General features: G+C 58.0%; 1 protein-coding gene across 2 annotated transcripts; it reads right to left on the bottom strand.

The window, feature by feature from the left end:
• Nucleotides 1–1716: 1716 nt before the first annotated feature.
• On the bottom strand, nucleotides 1717–9474 carry ASB10 (ankyrin repeat and SOCS box containing 10). 2 transcript variants are annotated; one of them, XM_060156343.1, is made up of 6 exons: nucleotides 9138–9474; nucleotides 8068–8335; nucleotides 4867–5386; nucleotides 2655–2768; nucleotides 2210–2395; nucleotides 1717–2046 (listed from the first exon to the last, which is right to left on the bottom strand). In XM_060156343.1, the coding sequence occupies exons 1-5, from the start codon at nucleotides 9406–9408 to the stop codon at nucleotides 2210–2212; spliced, it is 1359 nt and encodes a 452-aa protein (XP_060012326.1). In that variant the 5' UTR covers nucleotides 9409–9474; the 3' UTR covers nucleotides 1717–2046. The 2 variants fall into 2 exon arrangements, with proteins under 2 accessions (XP_060012326.1, XP_060012325.1); XM_060156342.1 differs by lacking the exon at nucleotides 9138–9474 and adding an exon at nucleotides 8492–8924.
• Nucleotides 9475–11166: the final 1692 nt, after the last annotated feature.

Raw genomic sequence — 11166 nt, 5'->3', positions numbered from 1 at the left:
AAGCCACTCCGCAGCCAGAGCCATCTTTGAAAACAGAAATCAGTTCATGTCACTCCCCTCTCTTCCCCACTCCGCTCACACGGCTGGTTCCTCCTTGTCACTCAGGCCTCAGGTTAAATGTCACCTACTCAAAGAGGAGGCTTCCACGTCACCTGAACTCAAATAGCTCCCAGTCACTCTTGGTCAATCACCGGGGAATTCCTCTGCGAAGGGCTTATCACTCTGCTACTTTCCCATCTGTTTGCTTAGTGTCTCTGTCCCCACTAGAGTGAACTTTCTAGTGGGGACCAGAGAGCCAGGCCTTTGTGTCGCCGGCGCCCAGGCCACAGGAGGCACTCAAACCTCTGCTAAACAAACGAATGGCCAGGGGGGATTCTCCCCAGGACCCCGAGCTGGGATAAGACGGGGCTCCCCGGGGAAGGCCCCAAGCAGTGAGCGGAACCACGCGTGACTACAAGCCCGGCCAGAAGCCGCTCCCCCACCCCTGTCTCTTCGCCTGCGCCCACTTCCCCTGTGAGGTGGGCCTGTGGGGACTGGCCCAGCCTGGAGCGTCTACAAATGAGGGGCCAGGCCTCGGTCGGCCCCCACTGCTTGTGGGCCTGGGCTCCAGGCGCAGCCCCTCCCGTCGGGCGGTCCCATCCTCGTCGCGCGCCCCGCGCCCCCCACGTGGAAGCCCAAAGGGGGCGGTCAGCCCAAGGCCTGTGAGGCCAGGTGGGAATCAAGGTCCACTCACCTCCGCGGCCCTCTCGATGCCCTCGCGAGCTCCGCGCGGTCGGTCTCGCCCAGGCCCCGCCCCCGCCGCCTCGCACCCTCTGGGCCCCGCCATTTGCCGCCTCGCTCCCAGCGGCTGGTGGGAAAGTTGTGAACTCCGGCGCGTGCGCACTCTGGGACCCTGGGAAATCCGTCCGGCGACCCCTGACGTCACGGATCACAGTGCACTGGATTGGCTGCTCCGTGGCTCCGAGCAGCTCCCCCTCCCTCCAGTGGTTGCAGGCTGCCTCCTGGGTGCCGGGGCGCCTACAAGTTCTTAAAATCCTGGTACTGCAAAGACCCTAAGGGACTCTCTCCTTGTCTCTTGTTTTACACATGCAGAAACTTGGGCCCAGAGAAGGGACGAGACTTCTGTTCCACAAGTTAAGGGCAGAGCTGGGACTAGAACCCAGGGGTGTTACCTCTCAGCTCAGTGCCTAATTGAAGGAGCAGTTACGGGAGAGACAGGAACCAGGTGTGCTTCTGGCGCTCCCTGACCTACAGGACAGGCAGTAGGTAGAGTTGTTGTGGTTTTTCCAAACCTGCGTCTTTCACTCTCACCTGAACTGTGGTTACCCTGCGGTGCTCGCTGGCCTGTGCACCCACCTTCCCGTTGTCTTCCTGACCCTCACCTCACTGCCCAACCCCAAGGCTGCCTTTACCATCCTGCCCCACTGTCTGCGCTGCCTCATTCCGCAGCGGCTCTGCCCTACACAAGCCTCTTTGCTCCCCGTCCTCTGGCCCCTGTCCTTTGGCTGGCTGTCCTTCAGCCCTTTTCTGATACTATCTCAGCTGGTGGCTATTCCCCCACAGCATGGGCCAGAGGCGCAGGTCTGCCTGGGGTCCCTCAATAGCTAGTGGATAGCTGGCACCATGGGGTAGATCCAGGGAGACCCCATAAATCTGCCCGTCTTGAGTGCCCTGTGGGCCAGCCGGCTCAGAGGAAGGGCTGTTGGAGACAGCAAGTAACAGAGGCCTGGAGATTTTTAATGTGCATACAGGGTTTGGACAAGCTGGAGGGGGCCTCAGGGGACCCCAAGAGGAGTATCTATCGTTTGCCATGAGTCCCGGCTCTCTGTCCATCAGATGTCACCTGGCCACATGGCCCATCTGCCTCTCCTGGTGGGAATGACGACATCCACATCTGCCTGTGGAGCTGGACCTCCTGCTGAGAGGGCCACCTCCACCTGAATCCGTTCAACTCAGTCCTGAGTTCCAGGCGCTGTGAGCCGTGGGCTGACATCCCCTAGGGCATGGGGCATCTGCTTTCAGACTCTCTCAAAAGGCAGTGGACATCTGGAAGGAGAGATGTGGATTCAGAGACGTCCGGTGGTCTGGGAATTTGGGTGGTTCTGTCTAGGGCCCTGCCCCCAACTCTCCTCTTGCCTCCGACCCATTCCCCCCACTCCCCCACCCCAGTCCCCAATGGCTGGGACTGTCCACAGAGCCCAGGGCTCACCTAGTAGAGCACATCCTCGAAATCCAGCTGCAGGTAGCGGAGCAGGCGGGCTGGCAGGGGCAGGCGGGGCAGGGCATGGGGCAGGCAGGCCGCCAGGTGAGCACGGAGGGCACAGCGGCTCAGATGCTGCAGCGATCTGGGCTGCCTCACCAAGGCCAAGAGGGAGGAGTAGAAACGGTGGTACTTCTGGGGGCAGAACGAGGGTCTCAGAAGGAGTCTTGGACACGTGGCACCTACTTCTCCTAGAGAGGGGAGGCTGGTGGCCAGTGGGTCTCCAGGAGCCTCTTAGAAGTAGGGAGTGCTTCACGTGTTCCCAATGTGAGTTTTCTTTTTCTGAGTAACTTCTGTGGGGCGGAGTGGGGGGACCCACAGGGCTTCCCTTTAGGCAGTAGAAGTCTCTTGGGGCAGGCTGAATGAGTGTGTGTTCAGGGTCCTAGAATCTGACCTGCAGAGTTTCAGGAGGCACCAGGCCCACGGCCTCCTCGGGAAGCTGCATGATACTGTAGGTGTTCATCAAGACCTCAATGGTCCGCGGGGACGTGCACCAGCGCTCCAGCACCTGCAGGGGGCAGAGCTGTGTCAGTGCTCTAGGGGTTACCACACACAGCTGGTACCCTGTCCGTCCACGCAGGATGGCCAGCCAGCCAAGGAACAGCTGTTGTGGGTTGAACTGAGTCCCCCAAATGGTATGTTGATGTCCTAATCCCAGTACCTATAAATGTGACCTACTTAGAAATAGGGTCTTTTCAGATGTCATCAAGTTAAAAATGAGGTCATTGGGGTGAGTCCTAATCCAATATGACTTCTGTCTTTATGAGAGAACACAGACACACAGGAAGAATGTCATGTGATGACACAGGCAGAGATTGGAGCGATGCATCTACAAGCAAGCCAAGGATTGTGGGAAACCACCCGACATTAGGTGATAGGCCTGGGACAGGTTCTCCTTCAGAGCCTCTGGAAGGAGCCAACCCTACCTAAACTTGGATTTCAAATTTCCAGCCTCCAGAGCCGAAAGGGAATACACTTCTACTGTTTTAAGCCATGCAGTTTGTGGTACTTTGTTACGGCCACGACAGGAAACGAGCACAACAGCTAGCATTTCTATCGTGCATAATTTATGCCAGATATTTTCTTAGCACTTCACGTGCATTGACTCTTAATCCTCGTCCCTACAAGGTTATCCCCATTTTACAGACATGGGAAGCTGAGGCACAGAGAACTTAAGTAACTTGCCCAAGTTGTAGTTCCAGCAATGCAAGCCTGGAGGTGTGGCCATAGAGGCCTCCTTGCAGGGAGGGGTTCCTCACTGGAGGACAGGCACCCCAGCCAAGCCTGGAGCAGCTGCAGGTTGTGGGAGATGAATGCCGACTTTCTGATCGCTTGGGATGTCGTGGAGGCCAGATGAAGGGACGAATGGGGCACTTTGCCGTGCCAGCCTGTCCCCAAGGCCGTGTGGACAGAACACGGCTTGAGGGACAGGCAGTGGGGTCCCAGGAAATCCGTTTGCTGCTCTGCCTCCTTCTCCCACCCCTTCCCCGAAGGGGAAATCATTAGCTGTCAGAACCACTGTCAGATTACAGGGAATTGCTCATCTCCTAATTATCTGGTGTTAATAGGAGATTAATTAGTGTTAATTGTTGATTTTCTTGTATTTTCCCAAAGGGGAGACCAATCTGCCGAACTCTCGGGCTGTTTAACTATTTGGTCTTGCTTAGGAAACTAGACAGATGCTTCTAGGTTTATGAGTGAAGAAGAGAGGCAGGGACAGCAGGGAGAGTCCAGGACCCCACGGGACTGGATGGTTCAAGCCCGGGGGCGGGGTGGGGAACCTGCGCCTGCTGCCCTATACCCATCCTGACCCAGCTCCTTGGAGAACGAGGGTCCCCACCCCAGATCCAGCATCCTCCGTGATATTATAGAGCCCCTCCAGACACGGCACAGCATGGATAGTGTCCCCTGCCAGTGCCTCGGTAGCACAGGTCTGCAAGCTGAACCCACCTCGGGGGATATTAACGTAAAATAAGACAGAGATTGGAAATTGACAGCGAAAGGTGTTTTTCTTTGGTGCCAGGATAGCAGCTGCTGGTCTCGGTGGTGTATGTTCTGCTAAGCTCTTGGAAACAAGGACCATGTCCATCTGCAGATGGTCAGGAGGCCTTGAACCTCATGACCCAGGCTATCACTCTGCCCTGGGCAAGCGTCTCCTGTGCCTGGAGTGTCTCATGTTCAGGGTCCCACTGCTAGGGGGAGCCTCCTAAACGCTTCTTTCATCAGCTCTCTCCGCTGATGAAGAAACGACTCCCTGCCACCCTCATCAGTCCTGGCTCCTTCTGTCTTTTCAGCTCCTTTATAATCTGGCCCCAGTGCCCTCAGTCTCCCTTCATCACACATACATGCAAACACATACGCACGTACAAACACGTTATATGCATACACACACAGTGTATATACGTGTGTGCACTCACACACGCATACACCCCTCCCGCCGGTGTGCTGTTTGCCCCCCGTTGGGCTTTGCTTACATGATGAATGAAAGACAAAGTACTGACCTATGTGCCCAAGTTTGGAGCTGCACCCAGAGCAAGATGGAGCACAGGTCTGGGTCTCCCCGTGCCCTCGCTCTCATGGCCCTCCCTCGGGCCCTAGCCCCGTACCTTGGGGAGAGCCCCAGGCCACACGCGGACGGCACCGTGGTTGAGCAGCGCCCGCACCGTGTGCTCGGGGCCCTGGGCCAGGGCTGCAGCCGGGCCCTGCAGCGCGTAGTGCAGGGCCGTGTGTCCCCCATAGTCCATGGCGTTGGCACTGACGCCGCAGGACAGGAGCAGCTCCACGACGTCCGCATGGCCTCGGCGACAGGCCAGGTGCAGGGGCCGCCGCCTGTCCTGATCAGCAGCGTCGGCGTTGGCCCCGGCCGAGAGCAGCAAGCGGCACAGCTGGAGGCAGTGGGCGGTGGTGGCCTCGGCGTCAGCGGGGGACGTGCAGCGGGCGTCGCAGGCGGCCAGCAGCGGGGTCCAGCCTTCAGCATCGCGGGCATTGGAACATGCTCCCCGTCTTAGAAGTAGGTCTGCCAGCTCCACGTGGCCCAGCCGGGCGGCCACATGCAAAGGGGTCTCCTCCTCTTCTTCGGACCGACCATCCACTTTTGCTCCAAACCTCAGGAGCAGCTCTGCACACCTAGTAAGGGCGAGACGGCCGAGGGGAGGAAAACAGGGTGCAGACCTTCACCCCTGTGTTCCTGCCGGTCTGAGCAAAGCAAACCTGGGGGGACCCTTGGGTGGCTCCTGGTGCTGTCTGCTCCTTCCATCCTGGCTGGCACTGGGCAACCAGCAACATCCTGCAGCATCTTTAGTGCCCTCTCTCAAGCCAGGGCTCTGCGTGCTGGGACGGGAGGAGGAGGGGGGAAGGGGACGCAGAAGTGAGCACAAATGGAAACTGGGGCAGTGGGAGAAAGACCAAAACCAAAATCGGCCGCCAGATCTGCTCCAGGATGGTCCTCTCAGAAGACTGTGTATGCCTGCCAAGATGTGTGCCCTTAAATTCAAGGCTAAGGGAACTTAGCGTCTTCGAGTGACACTTTCCTCATCTATAGAATGGGGATAATTGCTGATACCTAGACCGAAGAGGTTGCTGTGAGTGGCATATAAGACAATGCCTGAAAAGCTGTCAGCATGAGAGTTCATAATGGCCTCGTTGGGTGGGGACAGTGGGTGGCATAGATGGTGGTGGATCGTGGGGGCTCATTATATTACCCTGTCCACCTTTCTATATGTTTGAAATTCTCCAAAATAATTTTAAAAATGCACTTGCTTATTCAAAAAAGGAAGGAATGATTGTCACAAAGTGTGATCTCAGGGAGCCTGGGCTGAAACACGGCCAAAGAACGTGGGATTGCACAGAACAGCATCGTCCAATCAGTGGCCACCGACTACGTGCGGCCACCGAGCCCTTGCAGGACGGCTAGTCCTGATGGAGACGTGCTGTGAGTGCAAAATACACACCAATTTTGAAGACTTGGTACAAAAAGAGAATGTAAAGTGTCTCATGTGTTCTTTTTATATTGGTTCCATGTTGAAATGATGACATTTTTTTTTGTTTTTGTGGTACGCGGGCCTCTCACTGTTGTGGCCTCTCCCGTTGCAGAGCACAGGCCCAGCGGCCATGGCTCACGGGCCCAGCCGCTCCGTGGCATGTGGGATCTTCCCGGACTGGGGCACGAACCCGCATCCCCTGCATCGGCAGGCGGACTCCCAACCACTGCGCCACCAGGGAAGCCCAATGATGACATTTTGGATACATTGTGCTAAATAAAATATATTATTAAAATTAATTTCACTTGATTCACAGATATTTATACACCCATGTTCATAGCAGCATTATTCACGATAGCCAAAACATGGGAGCACTCTAAATGTCCATCAATAGAGGAATGGATAAATAAAATGTGATCTATACCATGGAATATTAGTCAGCCTTTAAAAGGGAAGGAAATTCTATTACGTGCTACAGCCTGGATAAACCTGAGGACGTTAGGCTAAACGGAATAAGGCAGTCACAATAGGACAAATACTGTATGATTCCCCTTATCAGAGGTGCTGAAAGCAGTCTGATTCATAGGGTCAGAAAGTAGACGGTAGTTGCCAGGGGCTGGGGGGGAGGGAGAGGGCGAGTTATTGTTCAAAGGATACAGAATTTCAGTTCGGCGAGATTAAAAAGGTTCAGGCGTTGGATGGTGGTGATGGTCGCACAACAGTGTGAATGTACTTAGTGCCACTGAACTGTGCACTGAGTAATGGTTAAGATGGTAAATTTTATGTGACGTGTAATTCGTCACGATTTAAACATGAATTTCACCTGTTTCTTTTTCATGCCTTGGTAGGGCTACTAGAAAATTTTAAATTACATACGTGGCTCATGGTGTATTTGTATTGGACCACGCTGATGGAGAACACATCTCCAACCATAACACGAGGAAGTCGGTAGAATCCTCTGAGGGCTGATGAGGCTAACAGGAGGAAGAAGGTCCATGAAAGGGGGACCCAAGGATCAAAACTGTGGCACCGTTCAGGGGCAAGATGTGAAATTTGGCAGGTGTGTCGTCAGTAGAGAGAAGGCCTCTGTCGTACATACAGTTAGTTCATAGATTTGCCAAGGCTCCCTTTGCCGGGCTTCCAGATTCATCAAAAAATTATGAGGACTCATTCTCCAAGGTCCCCTCCACATAGGGCACAATTATTTGGGTCACTGTAAAGGAATGTCCTCTACCGTAAATAACACATTATTACATTTGGGTATAGCCATTGGTTTCTTGTGAGTCTGGTTAGCTGGGCTCAGTCCCCGAGCCCATTTATCTGAGGGTGCCTGCCAATATGGAAACGCCAGACCTGCCAAGCTGAGAACCAGACCCTGCCCTCAAGGACCACCACAGGCCCTAACTGGGGGCCTGCTATCCTCGACAGCCTATCTGGATCACTGGACAGTCAGTTCCCTGAGGGCAGAATCGTGCCTTATTTACTGCTGTACTATGCACGGTGCCTGGGACATAAGCTCAGAAAAATGAAAACTTTACACCACTTCCCCATAAAGGAGCCACAACTTCCCCCGTGCCGGCCGCGCAGCCGGGCCCTGCTACAGCCCTCCTCTGGCCCTGGGGAGGCAGAAGCTGGTGCAAGGACAGGCCATTCCAAAGCCCACCAGGCCAGTGGTAGGATGGCTTGGGGGGAAATCGCATCCTGACTCCCACCTGAGCCCCAGCTCACCAGGCCTGCCAGCCCTCGACGCGCTCCCTCATCCTCCCTGCGCTCGTCTCTTTGCCTCCCCTACGAGTGGAATGGGGGTTGAGGCGAGGGGTCACTCACTCGAGGCTGCCGGCCGCCCCGCAGAGGTGCAAGGGGCGCTTCCCATCCTGGTCAGGGATGTTGGGGTCGGCTCCGGCCACCAGCAGCACGTGCGCGCAGGCAGCGTGGCCTGCGGCACAGGCCTCGTGCAGGGCGGTGCGGCCCCCAGGGGCACTGTCTGGCCTCGCCCTCCGCCTCAGCAGCAGCTGCAGGATCTCCGTGTGGCCCCGGCTGGCCGCCACGTGCAGTGGGGTGGTCAGCTCCTCTTTGTACGTCAGCGACCAGAGTCCTAGGGAGAGACGGGACCTGGGCCTCAGACCCTGCAGGGAGGCAAGGAGCTGCCAGGCAACGGGGGAGGTGGGCGGAGGCCAGGAAGAGGGAGCCCAGAGCTCCTTCCCCAGGCTTCCCTCTCCCGCTCAGACCCCCCAGTGTCCCTGGCCCGTACTCAGAGCACGGATGTTGAAGCGGAAATCCCTCCATCGCTCTGGGTCGCTGGTATCAAAGACGGAGTCCGCAGCCAGGCCAGTGCTGGAGTCGGCGAGGATGCAGGAGACAGAGCCCACATCCCCGGCCAGCACCGCCTGCCAGAAGGCCAGGGCGGGTCCCGAGGCCGCGCGCGTGACGATGGGTCTCGGGCCTGCCTCCCGGCGCTCGGTGGACCCTCCGCTGGGCTTCTCCACCAGCCTGGCACAGAGGGCATGTCGGTCACCAGGGGGCTCGCCGTGCTCCCTGCACTCTTCTGGGGACCAGCTCATGAGGGCAGCGTGGGAGCGTGGGGGAAGGGGGCTGGGGGCTCGGGGAGGAGAGGTAGGGGCCAAAGGCAGAGAGGAGGAGAGGAAGAGGAGACAGGAACAGACGCAAGGAGAGTGTCTCCGTGTGCGGAGCCTCGCCTGACCTGGCCCCTGGGCTCAGCCGGAGCTATTCTAGGCTCCGCATGACTTCTCTCCCGGGCCAAGGTTTAGGCAAGCCTCAGGGTGGGAGAGAAACAGCCTGGGAGCACACTTCGTCCTCAAGCACCTGGTACCTCTGCGCCTGGTGCGGTCCGCCCAGGCCCCCCGCCCTCAGCCCCGTGTCCCCCGGCCGCCCCTCACCCCTCTGGTGGCTGATCCAGCGAGGCTCGGCCGCCCGGCTCTCCAGCAGCAAGTCGGCTGTGCTGTGCGGGGGGAACAGCTCCTGCAGCCGCGCCAGGTCTCCCGTGTACAGGGCGTTCTGCAGCGCCATGTCCCGGCACAGCAGCGGCGAGCGCTGAGGGGCCTCCCGGGCTGGGCAGGACCGGGGACCCCAGACCCGGCAGGCTGAGGCCGAACGGAGGCACCCCAGACGGTGTCCCCAGTGGGGAGGGGAGCTCCTTCTCCCTGGCATGGCCAGTTTCAGGGAGAGAGAGCCCAAGCGGCAGGACACAGGGCGATGCCGCTGGCGGACTGGGTGGGCAGGTGCTGGGCCCAAGCCAGGCGCAGGTCCGGTGTGGGAGGGGCAGGGAGCACACAGAGGCCACGCCACAAATAGCCCTTGAATAGCCCGGACATCCTAGCTGTCAGCGGCAGGGAAGGAGGCGTCAGTCTGGGGCTGGGAATTAGGGTGGGGCCCTCCGACCCTGAGCTGCATGCAGCAGGGTTGAACGGACCACCCAGACCTGGTGTCCAATCCACAATTTCAGAGGTAAAGGAAAATGGAGCCCAGAGGCGGGGAGGGCTTCAGCCAAGGTGTGACACCTTGTTGCAGGGGTGGGGGTGGGGATGGGGGATGGGGCTTTCAAGCTGCCCTTTTCTCCCTCGTTCTCATCTATCCTGTACTTCACCACACTGGCCTCCAGCGGCCGGGGCTCTGATCCCAGAGGGAGGGCGCGTGGGTACCAGATAATTTCTCCTGCCTTCCCAAATGCCACCAATTAGCCCCACACCTCCCCACTTCCAAATGCAAGGGAGGGGGACAGCAGGGACCAACAGCAGAGAACACCCTACTCTGTGAGGAATCCCCTCCAGGGGTTCTCTGGAAGACGGGCTTCTGTGCAGGGGAAAGAGGGCTTGGCCTCCAGGCAGCCCACCTCGGTGCTGACCCCCCTCTCCCTGGGTGACCCCAGGGGCTCCCGTGGCATCGCTACCTGGAGAGTGAGGAGGAAGTGGCTCTGCCCATTCGGGCACCTTAGGGTGGAGGATGAGACTACTCCCACCTGGGGAGGTAAAAAGGGGAAAGGGGAGAAAGGACATTCAAAACCCAGCCCCTGGGGACCACTGCCCAGCACAGGGCCTCCTTGCACCAACCCAGCGGTCTCCCCTCACCTGGCTCTCATGACACGTAGAACACGCTTTGACCTCTATTCACACATTCCTTACCAGGCTTCTTCGGAGAGAACTCTGGGGCTCCCAGCCCTCGGTGGCATGGTTGTCCCCCGCTCCCCGAGTTCCCCGACTCCAGCTCCCACAACAAGGGGAGCTCGCAGGTGGACTTCCACCAGGGGCAGGAGGCTGTGACCCCTGCAAGCCCCCCGCGGGTCAGAGCAAGCAGTGCAGAGCTTGGGCAGGTGGGGGGGGGGAGGGGTGGTGTCCAGAGGAAAGCGGTGGAGCATTCGCATAGAAGGCACTGGATCTACCCGCAGCCCTTGCTGTGGCCACAAACGCCTGCCTTTCCCTACAGCCTTTTTCCCTAGAACCTTCTCTCCCCACTTCACCCCACCCAACCGCTGCCCTAGAGCCCTCACCTCCCCGACTTCCCAGACGCTCTTGTAGAAATAACCAAACCCTAGAGTAGAAGGGACCTTGTAGGTTAGTGGATCCAACGTCTCCTCACTCCGCAGGCAGGGAAACTGAGGCCCAGAGACAGGAAAGTACCGTGCAAGACCACAGGAGGTTCGTGCCAAGTGGGGCTAGAACCAGGGTCCACTGGCGCCCAGACTCTGGCTTTTTTCTTTTTCCATACTTACTACAGACCTTCTCTCTCCCCTCTCTCCTCTTTCCCTTTGTCTTTCTTTTCTTGTTTTTCTCCCTGAAATACCTCGAGGAGGAAGAGAGCTGGGGAGACAGGACAGGAGAATGACAGGAGGTGAAGACCGAGGTGGGGTCTGGATGGGAGGTCGGGAGAGGCTGGGCGTGGACAGGGGCACAGAGCCAGGGATGGGAAGCA

The sequence above is a fragment of the Lagenorhynchus albirostris genome, chromosome 8 (genome assembly GCF_949774975.1).
Source record: "Lagenorhynchus albirostris chromosome 8, mLagAlb1.1, whole genome shotgun sequence".
NCBI lineage: Eukaryota > Metazoa > Chordata > Mammalia > Artiodactyla > Delphinidae > Lagenorhynchus > Lagenorhynchus albirostris.
The sequence above is the reverse complement of the archived record's forward strand: the minus strand, read 5'-3'. Positions and strand labels throughout refer to the sequence as shown.